At 51.4% G+C, this 23,425-nt stretch overlaps 1 protein-coding gene across 1 annotated transcript in view; it reads left to right on the top strand.

Moving 5' to 3' along the window:
• NXN (nucleoredoxin) overlaps window positions 1-22,490 on the top strand; it is a 57,949-nt gene extending 35,459 nt beyond the window's left edge. Inside the window, exons 2-8 of the mRNA XM_063146798.1 lie at window positions 1,995-2,112; window positions 3,215-3,348; window positions 3,558-3,658; window positions 5,094-5,200; window positions 9,241-9,420; window positions 14,782-14,906; window positions 20,157-22,490. Of these exons, the coding sequence (XP_063002868.1) occupies window positions 1,995-2,112; window positions 3,215-3,348; window positions 3,558-3,658; window positions 5,094-5,200; window positions 9,241-9,420; window positions 14,782-14,906; window positions 20,157-20,339 (948 nt within the window). The 3' untranslated portion in view covers window positions 20,340-22,490. The remainder of the gene's footprint in view (window positions 1-1,994; window positions 2,113-3,214; window positions 3,349-3,557; window positions 3,659-5,093; window positions 5,201-9,240; window positions 9,421-14,781; window positions 14,907-20,156) is intronic.
• The last annotated feature ends 935 nt before the right edge of the window (window positions 22,491-23,425 follow it).

The raw sequence follows: 23,425 nt of genomic DNA, 5'->3' as shown, positions 1-23,425 counted from the left end.
CAGCCTCCCTCCCTCTCCCTGGCAAGGCTGACATTTTCTCCCTCGAGACGCCCGGCGGTCCAGCCGCGCATGGCCTGCTGATCCCTCTGCATCTGAGCTCATGCCACATCGGCCGGCCGTAAGGCGAGCAGAACACCCGCGTGGCCGTCTGCCCAGCCAAACCGAGCTGATGCAACCTGAGCCCACTCCGGAGTTTGCGAAGTCTGGCCAAATAAACAGAAGGATTTCGCTGTTTTTAAGTGGACTCTCCAACAGGGCGTTTGCAAACACATTCCGAGGCTGCCCCGGAGACCGCGAAAACTCCGTATTAAAAAAAAAATCCCCATTTTGGCTCTAGAAATATATACATATAGAGATATATATTTGACTGTGGCCTTGTTCTTTTTTGTCACTTCGCTCTCTCCTTCCTGCAGCTGACATTTCTGGGGTTTGAACTGAACGCTCCTCAGGGGTGTTGTGTAAACCAATGGATCCCAGGATCCCTGTTTCTTTCGAGGTTGCTAGTTTTAGCCCGGGCGGCAGGAGAAACAGACGTCTTTTCGGTTTCTGTAGTGCCGTCCGTGTCCAGGACAACATAAGAAAAAGCAGGTCTTTGCCCCGAGGATCCTACATTTACAGCTTAGCCGGGTGTGGAAAGGGAGAGGCAAGGGTAATAGGAAAGACAGCTGGTTGGCCGCTGTGTGAACAGAGTGCTGGACTAGATGGACCCTTTTTCTGATCCAGCAGGGCTCTTCATAGGTTCTTAGGAATTTGACGTTACGCGTAAAAAATGTAGGTTTGGTTTGGGGCTGAAGAAGATGAGGGTCAGAGGAGGAACAGCTGGGTTTGAAGTTGAAAGAAGAAGGGCAGAGTTTGCACTATTACCTATAGGGTGGCAGTGCAACATAGTGGGTAAAGTGTTGGATGAGGGCTGGATTCGAATCTGATCAGCCATGCAATTGCCCTGTTACCCCTGTAGACCATCTGAAATGATGTGGAAGCTAGGGAGCATACATGTGATAGAGGTATAAAAATGAGCGTGCGACACGGTTAACCTGTGGAACTCATTGCTACAGCGCATGTAGTAACCATACCCCCCTCCCCCCATCAGCTCCAGACCTTTAGTCAAAGAGTGTGTTGGATCACTGCAGTTATAAAACCAACGGGCCGGTAAAGACGACACGCTAAACCATGGTTAGGCCATGAACTAAGTGGTTGGTTAGCGTGTTTAAACCGTGGTAATGTAGCCACCATGTTTAGGAATGGTTCACATGACGTGCTAAGCCATCATGTTCAGCTCAAAACGCTTAACCACCGTGGCTTAACGTGTCGTTTGAACAGGGTCACACTAAATGCAAGATGCACGACGAACAGAAGCCAACAGAAAAGAATGCAGACAAGCTGGAGCGTGTTCAGAGGAGGGCAACCAGGATGATCAGGGGTCTGGAAACAAAGCCCTATGAAGAGAGACTGAAAGAACTGGGCAGGTTTAGCCTGGAGAAGAGAAGATAGAGGGGAGACATGACGGCACTCTTTAAATACTTGGAAGGTTGTCACACAGAGGAGGGCCAGGATCTCTTCTCGATCCTCCCAGAGTGCAGGACACGGAATAATGGGCTCAAGTGACAGGAAGCCAGATTCCAGCTGGACATCAGGAAAAACTTCCTGACTGTTAGAGCAGTACGGCAATGGAACCAATGACCTAGGGAGGTTGTGGGCTCTCCCACACTAGAGGCATTCAAGAGGCAGCTGGACAAGCATCTGTCAGGGATGCTTTAGGGTGGATTCCTGCATTGAGCAGGGGATTCGATTCAATGGCCTTATAAGCCCCTTCCAACTCTACTATTCTATGATTCTATGAAAAACAGGTCCCTGCCCAAAGGAGCTTACAAACTGGATGAGGACCCCGAGAGAAGCCGCAGGCGGAGGGGGGGGGGGAGCGTGTGACAGAGAACGTCCTTCCTTGCTCCGTGGCCCTGTTACGACCCCTCTCTCCTTTTTTTGTTCCCCTGCAGTTGAAACTCTGGAACAAGTTCCGGGTGTCCAACATTCCGTCGCTGATATTTATAGACGCCCACACCGGGAAAGTGGTGTGCCGCAACGGCCTCTTGGTAATCCGAGATGACCCAGAAGGTAAAGGATCTTCCTCTCCCCGTTCTCACGCCAAGACCTTCCTGGCCACGCCGGCGTTCTCCCTTTCCCGCAGCAAAGATGGAGTAGAACCGCTGCGCCCCACATCTTAATTCTCAATGCCAAGTCACCCGGCGCTCGTCTTTTCAGCGGCCTTGTTCTTCTGGATGAATGGACGCTGTTTCTCCCCAGGAGTCTTTCTCTCTCTAAAGAGCTAATAAAAGGATGAGAGTGACCATTTGTGGGGTGGGGAGCAGATGGGGGATTGGACGGGGACAGCAGGGGGGGATACAGACCCCCACGGTTCAAAGCTGATAAGGTGGTTCCTTTCTTTTTAAGTATGGAATTAAGGAATGGGACAATAGATCTCTGCCCCAAGGGACTTAAATTAAAAATAGACACATGGAATAACAGAGGAAATTGAAGACGTAGGTGAATGAACGGAGGCCGGTGCAAACAGGGGACAATTGCACAAGTATTAGGATTAATATTCTATTTATTAATAATTTGTATTTTAATGTTATTGATTACGACAATTTATTATTCATAATGTTAATATCGCCCGTTGGCTTCTCCTTATCATCTGTTTTCCTAGTATTTAAGGGTACCCTGAAGACTCCTAGATCGGAGTAATATTGATATTAAAAATAGTAAGCCAATATTTGAATGTTCTCCCGCTCCGCCCGCGTTTACCTCTCCCTGACCGAATAAGTCGAAATGAGAATACATCGATGCAAGTATCGAAACGATGCCGTATTAATCGTTTCAAAGGTTAAGTGAAAACTGTTGAGGAGGCAGCAGTGCAAATGAATAAAGAAACAGATTTAAAGGTTAAATCCTTGCTTAAATCCTGGCGTCTGAATGTATGCAGTGAAGATACCCAAGATATGGGAAGGGAAGCAGAGAGTTTTTCCTGTTATTCAGAAGGAAATCTGGCCAAAGAGGAAACAAGTCTCCTGTTTACAGGGGTCGCTCGCCCCTGGCGAGCAGGCTCATGAATTCCTTTTTGTTAGAGGTGCAGAGACCAGAAAAGATGGAGGAGATATTCCTTGTGTTTCTAACGGCCTCTCTGCTTTCCTCCTTTTCTGTTCCTTTCCCCCGTCAGGCCTGGAATTTCCGTGGGGTCCCCGGCCGTTCAGTGAGGTGGTCGCCGGACCGCTCCTCCGAAAAAGCGGCCAATCGCAGGAGAGCGGCGTCCTGGAGGCCTGCCACGTCGGCGTGTACTTCTCTGCGCACTGGGTGAGGCCATGTTGACCGCTTTTGTAAAACTGACTGCTCTCTTTGGAAAGAGAGGTGGAAAGAGGGGAACGGGACCAAACCCTTCCCAAACGCCTACGGGCGATTCCTACTCGCCCTAGGAGACCAAGCGGACGGCTCCTTACGAAACAGCCGATGTAATATTCATGTACGGTCTTCTCTGCAATTCCTCCCCCCCCCCCCTTCTTCAGTGCCCACCCTGCAGAAGCCTTACCCGGGTGCTGGTAGAATCCTATCGGAAAATCAAAGAAGCCGGCCAGAAATTCGAGATCGTCTTCGTCAGCGCAGACAGGTAACAGCTATTGACACTCCCTGTTTCCCATCTCAGAGGACATTTTCCTGGGCTCTTCCCTGTTGCTTTCGGGATTAGTAGTTGTTCTGTAAACTGCAATTTCACAGCACTGGCGCGGAATCAACTGTCCTGAGAGTCTTGGAGGTCCGATTTCGTGTCCTTTTCGCTACAACAAGTTTCTAGTCCTTATTACAGCTGTGCAGACATCCTTGGAAAAACAGGCAGACAGTGCTTTGCTGGAATCCCCAAGAGGTGGCTGAATGAAATTTCGGAATCTCGGGGAGATAGGGAATGTCCTAGCACAATCAGGAAAGATGTAACTCCTTTGCTGAGGAAACCGCTGTTTGCTACCGGGCCAGGTTTAAGGTTCTTGTACTTGTGTACAAAGCCCTAAACAACTTGGGACCAGGATAACTGAGAGAGCGCCTTCTCTCTTACCAACACTGAGGTCATCCGAGGGCCTGCTCCTGGTGGTTCCACATAGACCCATCCTCCGATTGGAGTCCACCAGGGGAAGAGCCTTCAGCGTGGTGGCCCCCCTCCTGTGGAACTCCCTGCCTCTGGAGGTCAGGCAGGCACCAACTTCGTATTCCTTTCTGTGCCTCCTGAAAACCTCATTGTTCCGAGAAGCCTTCCCTCGATGGCCAGCCGTGGTTCACTTTGGATTTTGCTATTTTAAAAAAATCTATTTTAATGTGTTTTTATTCTGCTTTTATTTTATCTTGTACACCACTCCGAAATTTTGAACAGGGAGCGGTACATAGATATTGTAAATAAAGGAAATGAAATAAAATTGCATTTGGCACTGCAAAAAAAACAAAAAAAACACGGAAAACCAACTTACGCAGTTTTCTTGGATTTTGCATCATTTCTACAAGCCCTAGTATTTGCTTTTGTTAAGTTTGTTTTTAAATCCTAGAGCGTGCAGAGACGCGTCCTCTGCTGAGCTCCCTTGCCGTACCCGGGGCCTCCTGCTTCACCCCCCACCCCAATTCCCAAAGAGAGCAAGGGCTCTTTTAGAACTGTGGTGTTGCGGTGGTAGCTGCTGTATTCAGTGTGCTCTTTTCCACGGCGATCCAACCCTCAGCAGACCTTCTTGAGATATCCAAGCCCAGTTTATTTATTGGAAGTTATTTTACCCCGCCCCGCAGCCAAAAAGCACCCCATGAGCACCTTATAACTCATAAACGAGGCAGCCTGCAGACTTATCGTCTAAAAAAGACACAGCTCGCAAGGAAAAAAGGAGGAGGAGGGAAGAGAAAGACACAAGGGAAAAGAGTTGGGTAGGAAAGAGGGGGGAAATGAAGTAGATTTTCGGCAGTGATGGGAGAATGGCCCCCTTTATCTTCTCCTCTCCCCCGGGGCGGTGGGGAGCAGGTCATGATGTTTCGTGTTGATCGGAGGAGACCGCCTGCGTTTGCTCCGTCCTCCCCAGGTCCGAAGATTCGTTCAAACAGTATTTCAGCGAGATGCCCTGGCTGGCGGTCCCGTACGCCGACGAAGCCCGGCGGTCGCGTCTCAACCGGCTCTACGGCATCCAAGGTAGGACGGACCGCCCGACTCGCCCTTCCGCTTTTAACGCTGCCGAATCTCCGCTTTTGCGCGTTTCAGGGGCGTGCGTGTTTCAGTTTTTCCCCGCTTTGGTTGCCCGTGCAAGGCGGACCACCCCCTTAACCGCTACGCTTTATTTCCACGGCATCGGGTGAACCGCAAACGCTTCCTTTCTCGCTCTGTGTATGCGTGTGTGTTTCTGTTTCCAAAACCCGGCGGGGCGCAAAGGTTTGGGGTCGGTGCCTTGGAGGTGTATATTTTTTAAAGAAAAAGAAAATTGAGGGTCGGGAAATGTACACATTCTCTGGGAGCATTTGCTTGGGTGTGCCTGAATGCTTCCATTCACAGTGCCGGGGGAGAAGGCCCTCCACCCGCCTGGGGGAGGGGCAAAGCTCAGCAGAAGGTCCCGGGTTCAAAACCGGCTTCTCCGGTTTTAAAAAGTTTCTGTTAACGAGGGATCGGAAAACGCCTTCTCAACCCGAGACCTTGGGGAGCCGCTGTTGGACGGAACAGACTGCCGTTCCTTAACCTCGTGCTGGATATGTCGACCTGCAAAGGCCGTCGGCTGGCTGTGGGTGATGGAGGGTGTAGTCTGACATAGCGGGAGGGCACCAGGTCGGGGAAGAGTGGAGTGGGTGCCATTGATGGAGAAAAGGGAGGACTTGGCCCGAAGCCGCCATCTTCATCCCTTGGGATAATTCCCAGGGTTCCTTGGGGGAAGCCACGCCGGCTGCGCGCTTTGGCGTGGCCTGGTGGCGGCAGCTGTTTCAGGACGCAGGCCGGGGTTTTGTGGGAGGAGCCGAAAGGGGTGAAGCCGGCCGGCTGGAGAGCTGGATTCCTGAGGACGGACCTTGCCGGCAACTGCCGCTTGTGAAAAACCGATCCTTTTTCGGGGTTTGTGCTTTTTGCATCACCTTGGGCGTTGAAGTGCTGCAGGGGTGACCCCCTTGGGGCAGTGGAGCGTAGAGGCATCCAGCTAGAATATGGAGAACTTTGGGTTTGCCGGGACTGCAGGGGAGGCTCGGTATAGGAACAAGCGCCTAGTCCTCAAGGGTCACTCCAGGGGAGGTTCAATACAGAAACAAGCTCCTAGTCCTCAACAGTGAGGACAAAATGTAGGAACAAGCTCCTAGTTCTCAAGGGTGGCTCATTATAGGAACAAGCTCCTAGTCCTCAAGGATGACTCCATGGGAGGCTCAGTAGAGGAACAAGCTCCTAGTCCTCAAGGATGACTCCATGGGAGGCTTGGTAGAGGAACAAGCTCCTAGTCCTCAAGGGTCACTCTCCATGGGGGTCTTAATATAGGAACAAGTTCCTAGTCCTCAACGGTGAGGACTCAGTATAGGAACAAGGTCCTAATCCTCAAGGGTGACTCTAGGAACAAGGTCCTAGTCCTCAAAGGTGGCTCAGTAGAGGAACAAGGTCCTAGGCCACAAGGATGACTCTAGGAACAAGGTCCTAGTCCTCAAAGGTGGCTCAGTAGAGGAACAAGCTCCTAGTTCTCAAGGGTGGCTCATTATAGGAACAAGCTCCTAGTCCTCAAGGATGACTCCATGGGAGTCTCAGTAGAGGAACAAGCTCCTAGTTCTCAAGGGTGGCTCATTATAGGAACAAGCTCCTAGTCCTCAAGGATGACTCCATGGGAGTCTCAGTAGAGGAACAAGCTCCTAGTCCTCAAGGGTCAGTCTCCATGGGGGTCTTAATATAGGAACAAGTTCCTAGTCCTCAACGGTTAGGACTCAGTATAGGAACAAGGTCCTAGTCCTCAAAGGTGGCTCAGTAGAGGAACAAGGTCCTAGGCCACAAGGATGACTCTAGGAACAAGGTCCTAGTCCTCAAAGGTGGCTCAGTAGAGGAACAAGGTCCTAATCCTAAAGAGTGACTATAGGAACAAGGTCCTAGTCCTCAAAGGTGTCTCAGTAGAGGAACAAAGTCCTAGGCCTCAAGGATGACTCCATGAGAGGCTCGGTAGAGGAACAAGGTCCTAGCCCTCAAGGGTGTCCACTTTGAGGCCGGCGTCACTCGGTGCACTAGTACCTTCCCTCGTTCCCGTTCCATGGGCGCCTTTCTCCTAGCCCAATAAAGCACACTGTGATGGCGACTCTCTCTTTCTCTCTCTCTCTCTCGACCCAGTTCTGCCTTGCCCACTGGGGATGGGGGGGGTGGCGGCGGCGGACAGGAGTGCCGGCGTTTGGCCACACATGTCGGAAACCCGATTCCGGGACAGCTGAGCAGCAGGTGGCTGCCGGGGACAGGGCTTCTCTTGACGCCTGTCGGGTTTTCCGGGCAGCAGGGGGATCCGGAGGAAGATTGTGTGCCGGCCGGAGAGGTGATAGGCGAGGCAAGGCAGGGATCCAAGGAGGCTGGGAAAGAGAAGGCCGGAACGGAGAGGAACTGGAGTCGGCGTGAATTGCGCCTTTGCTTTAGTCAAGCCGTGCGTCCGCCGAGCCTTGGCGTTGTTTTTATCTGACCCGCAGCGCCGGGTTTTCCGGGTGGTCTCGGGCTGAGAGGTGTTGGCACCGTCACCTGCCCCCTGAACTTTTTCACTGGAGATGCCGGGGTTTGAACCCAAGACCCTCTGCCGGGAAAGCACGGCCTTGATCCACTCTGCTCTGGCTCCTTTCCTTTAAAGATAAAACAAGGTGCTAGTCTTCGTGGTCCTGAAGAGAAGAACTGATTTCAGTAGATCAAAAGCTGCCTTACGCAGAATCCCAGTGAGTTCAGTTTGGTCGGGACTGGCCGGCAGCAGCAGCTCTGCAGGGTTTCAAGTGCAGCACGGTCCTTCCAACACTTTAGGTGTTGTTATGACACAGGGTGGCACCCAAGGGTGCAGAAACGAAGTGGTGGTTAGCCCACCCTTCCCCCCAAAAATGCTAGACGTGTGTGATTTCCTAAAGGCAAGGATGATGATGATGATGATGATATTATTATTATTATTATTATTATTATTATTATGGCATACAAATGATCCCTGAACCATAAACTGGAAATTAAATTAAGGCTGCCGTCTTAAGCGTGCTTCCTGGTACGCCAACCCCATCAAAATCACCAGGGGGTTCCTTCGGAGAAAATATTTTTCGGGCGGGAATGTTAATCCAAAATCGAAACGGTGGGGTAAAGCTCCCCCCACCCTGCCCCCCGGCCACTGAAATGTACTTTGGCCAGATAGCTCCTTTTTGTTTGGAGGGCCTGCTAAACCAGAGGAAACCCCCCGTGTCTCGCTCGACCCCTTAAGGACTAGCAGATTGATTATGCCGTTTTGTTCGGCTTTCAGGTGATGCAAGACCCTTTCACGTATTTTGCTGCCACTGACCAACGCAGCTCTCCCTCCCTCTGAGCCAAGGGGATCTCTTAACAGGATCCCAGTTTGGGGCTGGCGTGATCCTGAAGCGTGCCCCAGAGTAAGCAGCTAGAAGCCCCCAAATTAAATACCCCACTGATTCATTGAAAGTTTATTTATCCCCAAGCACCAGTTGCTGAGGAACATGGGCGGGAGGGTGCTGTTGCACCATGTCCTGCTTGTGGTGTCCCCTGGTCGACGGCTGGTTGGCCACTGTGCGAACAGAGTGCTGGACTAGATGGACCCTTGGTCTGATCCAGCAGGGCGCTTCTTACGTTCTTAACTTACATGCCATCAGTAAAACCAAAACAGTCCCTGCCCTGCCAGCTTACGATTGGAAAAAAGACACGGCATACGAGGAGAAAGCGCTGGGGAGGGAAGAGGGGAAAAAAAGACGAGCAAAGCTGGTGTTCGTTTATTCCAGTTGAGTGAACAGCTGGAAACCGTTCAGGGAGAGGGTAGGAGCCTCCACTTCCTTTTTTTAAATCTCCCTCTGTACAGTCAGCGCAAGGTCACAATGCCCTGGAGGGATGCTAAATTGGCGCCAGAGAGGGGCCCCCCGGAAGGTGCTACGGTGGGGACTCCCTCGACCCTGTCCCCGCTGATATTGATCTCACCGTACTGCTGTTGTCTTCCTCCCCCTTTTCTCTTCCTCCGCCTCTCCCCCCTCCCCGCCACTGCGCTTTCTCAGGTATCCCGACCCTTATAGTCCTCGACACCAAGGGGGACGTCATCACCCGACAAGGCCGCGTGGAGGTGCTGAACGATGTGGAATGCCGCGAGTTCCCCTGGCACCCCAAGCCCGTCCTGGAGCTGACCGACTCCAACGCCGTCCAGCTAAACGAGGGACCGTGCCTCGTCCTTTTTGTAGGTATGGAAACCTTCCCTCGTGTCCCCTTTCCCCCCACCTGACTCAAAGCCGCTTCCTCTCCTATCTTTGCTCTTTGCCATTAACCGGGGGGGATGGGGACGAAAAGCCGGTCAAGTGCAGCATCGGTCGTAGAATGTTGCTCGTTTGAGAATGTTTCTAGTCCCCATGAGGGCAATGGTACCTTTGACCGTTTGGAGGCAGTTTTAAGTTGGGGTGGGCGGGCTTGAATAAGAACCATAGTGGTTGTGGAGGCGGCACGGGTGTCGTGTTTCCCAAAACCTCCCGCCTTATTGGGAGACAATAAAGAGGTCAATAAATCCACAAAGCTTTATTCAGGCAATCAACATCTCTTCCCACCTGAAGAGCGTCCAACCTCTAAGAACATCCCTCTTGGCAAAACTATCCGAATTAAGTGAGACAACTTTCAAGAAGAACGTGGAAGCCTTTTCCTAGAATGCTTTAAGGAGGCTGGTTCTGAAGAAGGCTTTGGCGAGAAGCTAGCCAAGCTGACCTCTCCTCTTCCTTTAGCTCCGCCCTTGCGGCGGACTCTAGGATCAGCCAGCCTTGCAGGGCCCTCCCCCTGGGAAGAATACTGATTTCCCACAGACTGTCTTGTTAACGTTTTCAGCGATAAGGTCTGGCGAAGGTTCATTCCCAGTTGGAGACGAGCCAGTGAGAGTCACCTCCTCCACTCCTCGTATAGGCTGGTCTGTTTCCGGCACCGTTTCTTCTGGTTCAGAATCTGATTCGGATTGATTGCCTGAAGCTCCTTCCTTTAGCCTAAGGGGAACAGTCATGACAACGGGGTGGGAAACATCGGCACCCCTGCATAGAGCTCTTTGCCCCTCCCTGTCCCTCTCCCAAACAAAGAGGAACATGCTTAGCAGACATACCATAGCCAGGTTGCAGAATTCACCAAAGCCAGGTGGCAGAATTCAGCATAGCCAGGTGGCAGAATTCAGCATAGCCAGGTGGCAGAATTCATCATAGCCAGGTGGCAGAATTCACCATAGCCAGGTTGCTGAATTCACCATAGCCAGGTGGCAGAATTCACCATAGCCAGGTGGCAGAATTCACCATAGCCAGGTGGCAGAATTCACCATAGCCAGGTGGCAGAATTCACCATGGGGTGTCGCAGAATTTGAGGCGCCCGGGCCCAGAAATTGTTCTGTGTTTTGTTTCGATTTGAACTGACAGAAGGCTTCAACAGCCCAGGGAGGGAATTTCGTTCCTCTTGAGAACAGCTTTGCTGGATCTTGCCAACCCGGTGTCCCGTTCCCGGCTGTGGCCAGCCCCATGCGCTTGGGACTCTAAACAGGTGGTACATGAACACTAATGGCTTCTGACCCACCCCACGCTAGCTGGGGGATGTTGGGAGTTGTAGTCCGAAGCCGGCTTTACGCAGAGCGATTCCTCCCCTTGCCCCGGCTGGAACTGCCGCTGTGACATTTCGGGCTGCGAATCGGGACGTCGAAGCGGAAGAGGTTTTGGGAGCCTCTCGACGGACCAATATTGTAATCTGCGTTAATAGGATGACCGTTCGTAGCGTGTCTTCGCGCTGGGCCCAGTGGCTTCTCTTACAATGGCGCGCCGCATGCCGCATCCGCTGCTTTTCTGCCCCCGGCATCTGCTCGGCTTTCGCTGGCTGAGGACTCAAACTGTGTCTCTGTGCGGTTGTTTGTAAACCCCTGGAGTTCAGAGTCGGTTCGCTGCCCACTCCGTCTTTTACACGGCACGGACATCTAAGCCCCCCGACTGATCTGGGTTTGTATTAATGACATGGGGGAGGAGGTGAGCGTAGAACAAACCCCCCCCCCACGCACACACACTCCTGCCCACACACACACACACACAAATTAATTCTTCTGCTTTTAAGTTTGATCTCGCTCGTAACGGGCGGTCCCTTGACAAGCACCGTTTTGTCCGCAAAGCAATGATTAAAACGGCTTCTTCCAGCACGGACGCCCAACTCAGATCCTTTTCATTCTTTGTGGCCTCGTGCTACGCAGCCGGAAGACCCTGCTGTGAATGGGGTGAATTGTGGAATAGTGCGTTGGGACCCCCAAGTTCGGGCAGAAGTTCCTTCCCCTCGCGGAAGACGGATCCTGGATTCAAGTCACGGATCTTGTACCACGGCTTTCTCGTTTTGCCCCGCGTTGTTACCAAAATATGTTTCGCTTAGGTAAAAAAATAATAAGGGGAGTCTCTCTTTTTTCAAACCGCCTGTGATTGCTCTCTAGAGGGGGAAATCCTAAACCCCATCAGCCATCTCCAGTCTTCAAGTGTTGGAGTGGAAACTCTGCTGACCCCTGTAATCCTGGCTTTACCACCTCCCCTGCTCTGTATTCAGGTCACGCCAGCGGTGAGACTGTTTATCAATTCAGCAGAGCGCACAAGAGTTCTCCATCCCTGCCGGGGACAAAAAAAACCAACCCCGCCATCTCTCGTAGCCAGGGGAGGCCATCGACCGTCTTGCTACCTGGGGGGTGATTGATGGAGAACGCTCCGGGAGTTGTTGTCTTAGCGCTGTCAAAATGACGGACGCTTCCGGGAGTCGTTGTCTTAGCGCCCGCCAAAACGTCTTCCTTCTCTGTGCCCGCCTGTGGGGCAGATATTCAGGAGGCGTGGGGTAGGGGGAGCATGATAATCCAGGAAGCGTTTCCAGGGTCTTGGGCTTGGAGGATGGATCGCTCTGCATCCCTGTACGAGAAAACAACCCCTCACGGTGACTGTGTCGCCACGAGGCGCCGTTAGCCTAGCATTAACATCATGGTGTAACAAAGGTCACGTCCCCTAATGAGACCCAAGGGTGGCATTATATACCTGTCATTCCTGCCTTGACCTTTTACATTTTTTTTAAAAAAAACAGCAGACTCTTATTTTCTATTATGCTCTAGCTTTTTAAATCCTCTCCTTCAAAGAAAACCTTAGCGTGCTCTCTGCAATAAGGATAAAAAAATAACGGTAGCTGCCAGACCTGATTAAATTATCAGCTTATTAAAAGTCCAACACTCGATTTATGGGAGGTCTTAGAGAATCGGAGACTTCTTATTATCTATCGGTCAGCTCCAACTGGATCTTTCATTATAGATTTTGATTATTCAAATTCCGCTTGACGGCGTTGTTTTTAGACCCATTGTGAAACGTCTGGTAGTTTTCTTTGTTAATCATCCTTGAAATTGAATTGTGTATTTTCCCCCTCACGCTCTTGATTTAAAAAAACCAAGGCAAATTAGAAAAGCCAATAAACGCAAAAATAAATAAATACAAGACGGAGTAATGATATGTATAAACCAGCAATAAAAACCAAAATAGCAGTTTGACAGATCACTGTGAAAACGGAATGACAGAGATAAAACTGACAGTTAAAAATGCCTGGAACGATTTTTTTTAAAAGAGGCTTTACTGGGAGCTGAAATAACATTGGAGTAGGGCCCGAGGGAGCCTTTATGGGGAGATAGTTTTGCAACTGGGGTGTCACCACTGTTAAGGCCCTTTCTCGGAGTGCGACCCGCTATCTCTGTGATGGCAGATTGCATCTCCTATCGGTGAATTCAGACAATTATGGGATTATCTTTTTACCTTTTGCAGCCTGGGAAACAACATTGGACTAAAACGGCCCTCTTGTTCTGAGGGGTTAGCCAGCCATACCCTTCTGCATGATACTCCATTACCCACCCCCCAACAATCTATGGCCACCGAGCATGCTCAGCCCTCCATGCACGTTTAGATGTTCTGTGACTTAAGGTGTAATCCACTCATGAGATTATGGGTTAGAGTTCTTGGATCTGCAGACCTTTCTTGTTCTGGGTTTCTGTTTGTGGCACATCATTTTATTTACTTATTTATTTATTACATTTATATACCACCCCATAGCCGAAGCTCTCTGGGCGGTTTACAAATATTATTACATTTTCCGCTTTCTTCCATGCCAAAGCAGTATTTGCCCAAATTTCTCGCCCTTTGCCGCACCTCCTGTGGCAGCCATTTTGCGGCGGTGCCCAGGGCAGTTTCCCAAATGCCTGAAACGTCTGCCTACCCCTGGCATGAAAAGGTCAGCAACCTGCCGCCTGAGGTAAGGTTGGTCGTGGAGGCCTCGTATCAAAACCCAAATCCCTCCGCTAAATTTCTCTGGCGAACGACTTTACGGCAGGCATTACATATTTCCCAAGCATATCTTTGCGTCCATAAGGGCTAGAAACTTGACGATTTCTTATCGCAAAAAACCCGGAAGTGCACGCTTCTCAGGAACCTGAGGCTGCAATCCTACGCCCACTTACTCCCGAGTAGACATGTCTAGGATCGCACTGTACATTCTGCACCCAGTTCTGCATTTCTAACATCTCCCCTGCTTTTATGTCAGCACGACGGCCTTGGGGTCCTGCTGCTGACCTCTCTTCTAAACGGGGTTGGAACCTTCGCAAGAGAATTGCGTCTCTTCGTTTGGCTGCCGGAGACCCCCTCCGACGTATCCAGCCTGTAAGCGAGGGCTGTATTTTTTCGCCTCCCATTTCCTTCCCGTTGCACCCACCCCAACCATTTCCCTTAAGCCAGCAAAACCCTTTAATTGAACAACGGGAGCTGCGGAGCCGCTCAAAGGCGCCGCGAGACGCGCGTGCGCGTCTGCGTCTGTGCGCAGCTTTGCTCAGAGCGGCCGTTATTAATCGGTTTCGCCTCGTATATATTTGCCACTTCCTTGGGAGTCACCAGGGAGGTCAGCCAGGAGGCGAGGAGCGTTGGACGGGAGCCAGCGGCCTTCGTTGGTGGGAAGAGAACGAGACAGAAAAATTAATCCCATTAATAATCTTTTCTCCCGGAATACAAACCCCCGAGGGTGGGAGGGGAGACGGCGTGAAGTTTGTCTGTCTGTGGAGTCAAAGCCATGAAGTATTGCAAAGCTTAAAGCGACTCCTCCTCACTCGGGTTTCTCCCCACCCCCCCACCCCCTCCAATATCTTGAGTTGTGATTGGTTGGGATTTGAGAATGCTGGGAGTTGTAGGACTTTTTTTCTTCTGTCCACGCAGGCAACCCTACGGATGTTTAGGCGGGGGGAAAAAAGTCCTACAACCGATTCCCACATCGCAGCCTACTTTGTGCTAAGCTTTTGTGCTAAATCCCAGCATCAAACCATTCGGCTATTTCGGCCGACCGTTCGTAACGACTGGTAACCCCAAATTTGTCGCTCTCAGGATGAGGCAACGTTGATAGAAATTGACCGCTGAGGACCTTGTCTTTATTGCATCTTGAAAATAGTGTTCTTAAAACCGGTGCTTAGAAATGGGTTTTTGTCACCGCAGGCAGAAGGGACTCTTTCGGTGAGCTGGTAATCCCTGGCTGCTTTTCCCCCTCCTCTCCTGCAGATTCCGACGACGACGGAGAATCGGAGGCAGCCAAGCAACTGATCCAGCCCATTGCCGAGAAAATCATTGCAAAATACAAAGCCAAAGACGAAGAGTCACCGCTGCTGTTTTTTGTGGCTGGAGAGGTACGGGCTGGAGTGGGTGGGACGGGCGTGTGGTAGAATCATAGAATAGTAGAGTTGGAAGGGGCCTCTAAGGCCATCGAGTCCAACCCTCTGCTCAATGCAGGAATCCACCTTAAAGCATCCCTGACAGATGGCTGTCCAACTGCGGGACCTCCTCCCCTACTGGTGGTGGCCCCTGTGTTGGTTCACGCCCCGCTCCGACTCGCAGAACTAGCAAATAAAATCCATCTCACCCGCCCAGGCCCAGCTGAATCATAGAATCATAGAATAGTAGAGTTGGAAGGGTCCTCTAAGGCCATCGAGTCCAACCCCCTGCTCAATGCAGGAATCCAACCTAAAGCATTCCTGACAGATGGTTGTCCAGCTGCCTCTAGTATGGGAGAGCCCACAACCTCCCTGGGTAACTGGTTCCATTGTCGTACTGCTCTAACAGTCAGGAAGTTTTTCCTGATGTCCAGCCGGAATCTGGCTCCCTGTCACTTGAGCCCATTATTCCGTGTCCTGCACTCTGGGAGGATCGAGAAGAGATCCTGGCCCTCCTCTGTGTGACAACCTTTCAAGTATTTGAAGAGTGGTATCAGGTCTCCCCTCAATCTTCTCTTCTCCAGGCTAAACAGGCCCTCTGGCTTATGAGCCAGTGGTACGTTTTAGGGGGCATCTACGCTACGGATTTAAAACTTCCCTTGACCCAGGGAGTTGTGGGAACTAATATTGGGGAGGGGATGACGGATCCCCTAAGCTTGAAGAGATGCATTTAGATCTTTCAGAACCGGGGGGCGGGGGGGAGGAAATGACACTTTGTAAGTGTAAATGGAGCCGTCAATGAAAAAAGGAAGGATGCTTGAATAAGGTAGTGCTTAGGGGACGTGAGCCAGAAATCTCATGACAGCTGCGAACCTCCCAGGTGGGCACACGACAACCCTGTAAGGCAGGGCGGAACTATTATTCCCATTTTACAGCTGTGAGGGTAGTGGTGGTGGGGACACTGAGGCTGAGATTTAATAGCTTAACTAAAGCCGCCATTATTATTATTATTATTATTATTATTATTATTATTATTATTATTATTATTATTATTATATTTGTATCCCGCCTTTTGTCCAATCCTGGGCCTCAGGGCGGCGTTACAAAATTTAAAACATATACATTTATCACCTAGAAATATACAAAGTTAAAAATATATTAAGTATATTCCAAAATGGCAACTTTAAAAATCCTTGGCACAGACAGAGGTCCCGATTATTCACCCTTTCTGGAATGCCTCACTTCCGGTTGTGGGTTGTGGGTACCAGACCATCGACTGTTTCAACCCCGTGAAACCAAGCAGCACGTCAGGAGAAAAGCTGAGGCGAGAAACCCGTCTCCCTGACGTGCTCGCTTTCTGCATGCAGGGAGCTGGGTTAGTTAGTTACGTTCTCCTGGAGGCTGTGTGGTTCCCCCCTCCGCAATTCAGCTTTTGGAACCGGGGCTCCTGCAATTGTTGGTCTTGTTTCTACGCTGCCCAAATGAAGACACAGGGACACGCACGGACACGGGGAGGCCACACAGAGAGACACGGGGTTGACCACACAGAGAGGGACACAGAGAGACCACACAGAGACGCACATGGACATAGAGAGAGACACAGGGAGCCCACACAGGGAGAAAACACACAGACACGGAGACATAGGGAGAAAACACACAGACACGCGTGGAGGCACAGAGACATACGGATACATGGAACCACTCAGGGCCACACACACAGAGCTTTCCAGCTTCCTGACTACTGCCAGCCGTTTTCCAGGCCTTCCTCACTCCCCTCTCTGTCCTGCCCTCCATGTATGGGCGTCCCCCCTTCTGGAGTGCCCCACCCAAGACTTGTGAGTCCCCTGCCACCCCTGGGATGTCTGAATACGTTCCTTGTTGGAAAGCCGAGTCCTAAAACAAAGGCCCCGTTCCCCCCACCCTCCCCGCCCTGCTTGCTGCTGCCCCGATAGCCCCGGGGACTTATTCCCCCCGCCCCATCTCTCTTCATCCTTCACCCACCCGCCCTCCTCTCGGTGCCCCGGCTTGCATTGGTAACACTGCCCTTCATTCATTCGCGACTCCATCTGCTTGCCGACGCGCTGACAGCCGCCTGAAGGACCTATTCATCACCTCTTCGGCAGCTCCCGGACACACACGCCCCCCCCCCCCCCGGCCAAGCCGTCTCCGCGCTCCCCCGCAAGTGGAAGGGGCTGCGGCGGGGAACGCCCACGAGGCCACCGCCGCATGGATTTACAAGCGCTGCGGTTTCTGCGGCACGCGGAGGGGCCGGGCTTCCCCGACACCGCCTTTTCCTTCTTTTTTTTTTTTTTTTTAAATAAATAAATAAACGAGCCCAATAAATAAACGGACAGACTGGTGAAAGGGCAGACTGCACGACCCGCACCTGTCTGGCCGCCGATAAAAGGGGTCGCCGGGACCCGCCCTCGGCAGCTGCGTTCAGCTCCCGACGACGCTGGGAACGCCCTTCTTGTCCCTGGGGAGCGGGGGGCGGGACCCTGTGGGGTTTAGGGGCACGGACGCCCCTTTGTAGGACGCTGAGCGAAATGTCGGGGTTTTTGTTTTTCAGCCCCTTCCAGGTTCGCTGAAAACGGCGGCGGCGACTCCTGGAGCGCCACATGTGCGCAGCTGCGCACTCCACGCTGACCTCTGGAAACAATGCCGCTTTCCCCCCTCTTGTTCGGGAAGCTCGCTTGCTGCAAGGGTTCGCTTCCCCCCCCCGGTCCGCTATGCGCCGTTTTGCACCTCCGCCGCACCAACGCCATCGCAAGCGTCCGCCGTGCTCAAAACACTGCGGGTGCAGGGAGGGGCCCGGCTTGCGCTTTTAGGACTCGCCGCCTGCCATTTTGTAGCGCAGGAGCGTCGGACTAAGACGGACGGGGGCGGAGCCGTCACTGACGGCTGTCATCGGAAACAGGGAGGGGGGAACGGAGGCGCCTGGCTGGCTAATACACAATAGAGCAGTACGGTTTGGTGGTTAGAAAGGCCCTGTGGAATAACGGCGGCGGAGCGGGATCAGGGACGCCCCGGGTTCGAATCCTCACTCGATCAGTAATCTGACGGGGTGGCCTTGGGCAAATCTTACCCCGAGGATAAAATACCCAGGGTGGGGGGGTTCATTTTGCCGCTTTGAACTTGGAGAAAAGTCAAGACCTGCGTGCAGCAAATAAATATAACGCTTTAGGGCGTTAAAGCCCTTCACGTGCCTTTAAAAAGTCACCCTGAACGACACCCCTGTAAGGTAAGCCAGTATGATTGTCCCATTTTTCAAAGAGAGAGAGAGAGAGAGAGAGAGAGAGAACACACCTGGCTTACGGTGACCTAGAATAGTTGTGCCAGAGGCGAGACAGAGTTTTGTTTTTTTTAAACTGTTTCGTTGTTGTCATCTTTTGAGGGGGGGGTCTGCTCATGTCCAACTGATTTTTGAGATGCCATCAGGTGTGACCCCTACACTTCCAAACCCATTTATCTCTCAGCCATCGTGTAAGCGGCGCGCTGCCAGATGCTGTATAGCAAAGCAACGCAGAGCAGTGTGTGACAGAGCCAGAAACAAAGCCCCTCTTTCAGTTCTCTCGGGTCTCGGTCCTTTTGTCCGCAGCAGCAGCGCCTGGGAAACTCCACCGCCTTGAATTGCGTTTGGGTTTCTGGTCCTCGTCCCAGAAAACCAGGTGGGCGGCTTTAACCTTTGACCTGCCTTCCACCCTTTCTGAGCAGGAGGGGGCGGGGGCTTTTTGCCGCAGCCCCTCGCCCCGGTTTTCATTGTGGCTTGACTGACAGGCGGGGCTGGGAAGGAGGAAGGTCGCTGCTGAGACAAAAGGGGCAGGGGGGATTCTGTTGCACACACCACTGCCCCCCGCAAGTCTCCGATTGCAACGGGCCGTAAGAATGCAAATGCTGCGTTGACGTTTTCTTTCCATCGTGCCTAGGGTGCGTAGGTTCGCAAGCAAAATACTAACGATAGACCTCTGCCCACATGGAGCTTACAGTCAGATCAAAGGTCTGTCTGATCTAGCCTGTGCTCCCCAATAATGGTTGTGTGCCACTCGGGGGGAGGGTCAGGAGAGCGTTCCCCTTCTGTTTGGGCTTGACGCCCAATATAATTATTGGGATACTTTCTCTGTCGGATTAGTTATCCTGACCAACTTCTCCTGGAAAGACACCTTCCCCCTCCCCACTCCTTTTGAGCTGCCGCAGCAGTTAGTGCGTTAGAGTACAACCCGAGAGACGCGGGTTCGAATCCCCGTTCAAAAGCTCGCCCGGGCCAGTCTCTCCTGGCCTACTTCATAGGGTTGTTGCGAGGATAAAATGTCCGTACCCGCTGCGAGCCGATCCCTTTTTAACTGGGAGACCTGCAAATCGGGGCTTCTTCCACTGCATGCCTGCATCTCCTTTCTTAGAATCCAAGCCGTTTTATTTTTCAAAGGATTTCGGAATGGTGGCTTGCGTTTTTGTGTCCTTCCCTGCTCCTTAAAAAATATTATTTTAAAAAAAGGAGCAGTCCGTCACTTATCCATGGCCAACCCATGCTCTGGTAACCTCTTGTTTCGATTACTGCAATGGGTCGCCTTTGAAACTGGTCTGGAAGATTAAGCTGGTCCCAAAATAAGGCAGCAGGATTGTTCACAGGGACTGGCCGATTTTATCAGGTTATACCGGCTGTCACCTGCGTTGGCTACTGGTCCGTTCAAGTACTGGCATTAACATTCAGAATCCTAAACTGTTTGGGGCTAGGTTACCTGAAGAATCTTCTCCCATGTGTACCTGCCCTGGACCCTAAAATCATCTTCAGAGCCCCCCCCCCCAGCCAAATGAGGTGAGGCAGGTGGCTACTAGGTATAGGGCCTTTTCGGTGGTAGCCCCTGGTTGTAGAATGCACTTCTCAAAGAGACTTACTTGGCACCCATCTTGTTGTCTTTTCGGGGCCGGGCGAGGAAGCCTTTTTTCTTGTCCTTAGGCCCTTGAGTTCCTTGGCTCATTATTAAATGTGTCTTGTGTTTTTCAATCATTGCCTGCTGCTGGTTTTTACTCCGGGGTTTTGATTCTGCGTTCAACTTTTAAAGGTTTTATACGATGTTTTATTGTGTCACGTTTACGGGTTTCGGTTTTTTAGAACCATCCAGAGAGCCTGGGCTGTCGGATGGTCTAGAAACGTGATAAATTACCTGAAATCTAACTGGGTTTTTTTCTCTTTTTGTCTCTCTCGGCTGTTTTCTTTTTATTTTTTAGGACGACATGACCGACTCCCTCCGAGATTACACCAACCTCCCCGAAGCGGCGCCCCTCCTCACCATCCTGGACATGTCCGCTCGTGCCAAATACGTCATGGATGTCGAAGAGATCACGCCCGACATCGTAGAAGCTTTCGTGAATGACTTTCTAGCGGACAAGCTTAAACCTGAACCCATCTAGAGCGGAGGCTGGGCGGGGTGGAGTTGGCGGCCGCTTCGCTTCGCCTCGCACCCCACAACCCCGCCCAGACGTTATTTAAAAAAAAAATTCAGGGTTTCCGCCTGCCTGCCCCCAACCTCGTGCAGAATCCGACTCTTGACATTCTTGCGGTGCCTTGTTTTAAAATGCAGCAGTTTCTCCTCTCCCTGACGTCTCCTAAGCAAACTTCCCCCCCCCAAAGGTGCTGTTTTCAGAAGGATAGGGGGAGACACCTGGCTTGTACGCAGCAGGGGAGAGAGGGGAGTTTGCAAGCGATAGATTCCTTCGTGGCCTGGCTAGAAATGTGGCTGCCTTCTGGTTAGACACCGCACTAGGTGAAGCATTTTACTTCGTTCTCACGTGGGCCGCTTCGGATTTGGTCAAGGGGATGCTCTCAGATAACCCGTTCCGACGAAGCCATGTTCTTGACTCCTGCCCCTTCCTCTCCACCCTGCACCGTTCCATCCAGAGTAGAAAATCGGCCCATCCAAACCGTCGGGCTTTGCTGTTTTAGAAAGACAACCTTGCAGGGAGCTGTTGGGTAGTTCTGAACTGCTTCCGATTTCCTAGAAAAGGGGTCGTCCCGGGTGACTCTGCTTTGAAGAATTGGGTGCAGGTTTTCCATTGCTTCCGAACGCAGCCGGGGAGCGTTCCCAACCACTATCCCTAGCAGTCTGTATGAACGCTAGTGGTCAGGTTTCTATATTTGTCGTATATATGGAGAATGGGGTGCAAAGAGCAGAGGCAGAGGTTCTTAACTTTCTCTGGACTTGCTTTCCTCTGCAGCTGAGGTGTGGACAAGTTCAGATAGGTGTGAGATGCGTGGCAGCGTAAAAAAAAAAAATTAGTGCAGTTGCCGGAGTCAGCTGACTCAGACTACAAACTTGTTGGGAGTTATGATGCTTATCTGCATTACAAATCCAGGACCATTTCCCCTGAAGTGGATTCCTGCATTGAGCAGGGGGTTGAACTCGACGGCCTTGTAGGCCTCTTCCAGCTCTGCTATTCTATGATTCTATAAGTCTTTTCTACAGCTTGGACTGTAATCCAAGCCCCACCCCACCCCGTATTGCTGTTGCTGCAGCCTCTTTTGCAATTTGAACTGTGCAGTAGCATCGGAGACACAAGGAGCCCTGGGATATGTAGATTCCCAAGGCGCCTAATGTCCGTGCTAAGGATTTGGGAGCACTAGGAAAGTTACATTTCCCAGGCTCACTGGAGTCTGCAGTGCAGCCTTTGCAGTAGTCAAAGCTCGAAGGAGGGAGGAAGACCCATAGATGTCCCAACAAGACCTCGCTGGCTCTCACACCAGGCCAGATAAAAAAAAGTAGGGCTAAATAGGGTAGGTTTCAGCAACTCTTTTGGGGTGGGGGAAAATGTTCCCATCGAATGGCGCCCCCCACAAAGTCATCGGAAGTCTCTACAGACTCCGAATTTTGGAACCCAGCTATGAAAAGAATACAAAGCTATGCCGAGTTTGGTGGGGTGGGACTCGAATTCCAAATTTAGCAGAGGACCGTTCTCTCGTGGCTGCGTAGATGTTCACCCTGTGGCAGCTGCAGCCACGTGGTTACAGCCAGCGTTAGACACCCGTTCACAGCCACCCTGAAACCTGGGCTACTTGGACAAGACCACTCCCCACTTTCTAAATTAATCTGCGCTTTGCCACATGGGTGGAGGGACGCTACCAGCTGCCGTGACTTGCAGTAAACTTCGTAAGTGACTTTCCCGTAGCAAATGCTGAACTCTGCCTTCTGTTACCTGTGCTGAAGGATTTATAACCAACCTCCTGGTGACCTTAAAAGAAAACCTAGGACTATTTTAGATATTTCCCCAGCTTCCTGCGCACCCCCCCTTTTTTAAAACAACAACACTATTCACTGTAAAATGGCTTTCCCCGCCCCCTGCTCATACACACACACAGCTGATAGTTGGCTGAACGGTTCTCCACAGGTGTGACTCTTACCTTTGACAGTGCTGTTTTTAGCCTTTTTCGGGAGGTGTTAGGGAGGAATTAACACACCAGTTGAAAAAGGACAACTCTTTACTCTTTTTTTCCCCCCCTGGCGAAGTTGGACGTTGTAAAAACTGTACATGGTGATTGGAACTTTGTAATAAAAACTGTTCTAGTAACCTAACTTGCCAGATGTGTAATATGATAGGGGGGGGTGTATTTCGGCAGGAGAGTGAGAAAAGAAACCCCGTAAAGTGGTTTAGGAGCCTTCGGCAGTTTTGCAGATTGTGGGAGGCAGCCCAAATTCAGAGTCTGGAGAGGACCTTTGCTTCGCTTTGTTAGGAAAAGGGAAGTTTCTAGTCCATATGATTTCTTTTAATATAAAAAATTAGCACGCTCGGTTTTTGCTAAGGTGGGGTACACGATCTGTGACCTGTCCAATTTCCGTGCTCTCCCTTACAGACCAACCAGGGCGTCGAGGTGGAGGGCAAATCAGGCGGTGGAACTCGTCTTTACAGGCCTGTAAATACCCAAGTACCTAGGGCAAGTAAGGCGTGCTTCCACCTGAACAGGTAGGAAAACTCGAAGTTTGGCTTTAGGCTCTCCAGTTTTAGCCACAAGTGACTCCGAAGCTTTTGAAGACTAATGGTGTGCACCCGGTTCACTGCTTCTGAGCCTCCGTCCTGCTGCTTTTGTGCCCAGCTCCAGAATATATAATTTCCCCCCCCACCTCTTGCCCTCACAACCACCTCTGGGTTCTTGAGAGACGGATCATCCCAGGAGTTACTGTGTTGAGTTCCATAGCTGAGTGGACATCTGAATTGGGAAGAATTCCGTCTTTGCAAATTCCCACCCAAGACGTCCTGATTCACACTTCAGACGAACGAGCCGGCTGAAATGTACCCACCCTCTGGAATTTGTGCTTCGTCGAATGTCACTCTTCACAGCAGTTTAAAGATATCAAACTGTGCCTTTGTATACCTGTTTTGAAACTTCGGGGCTTAGTTTCGTAAAGCCGATGAGCGTGGAAACAGAATTCTGGCTCAAACCACACGGGAGTGGACGCCGACTGGCAATTTCGAACCAGCTCTGGTTTGAATTTGAGCCTCCACGG

The sequence above is a fragment of the Elgaria multicarinata genome, chromosome 22 (genome assembly GCF_023053635.1).
Source record: "Elgaria multicarinata webbii isolate HBS135686 ecotype San Diego chromosome 22, rElgMul1.1.pri, whole genome shotgun sequence".
In the NCBI taxonomy this organism is placed as follows: Eukaryota; Metazoa; Chordata; class Lepidosauria; order Squamata; family Anguidae; genus Elgaria; species Elgaria multicarinata.
Note: the sequence above shows the minus strand (reverse complement) of the source record. Positions and strands in the feature narration are given on the sequence as shown.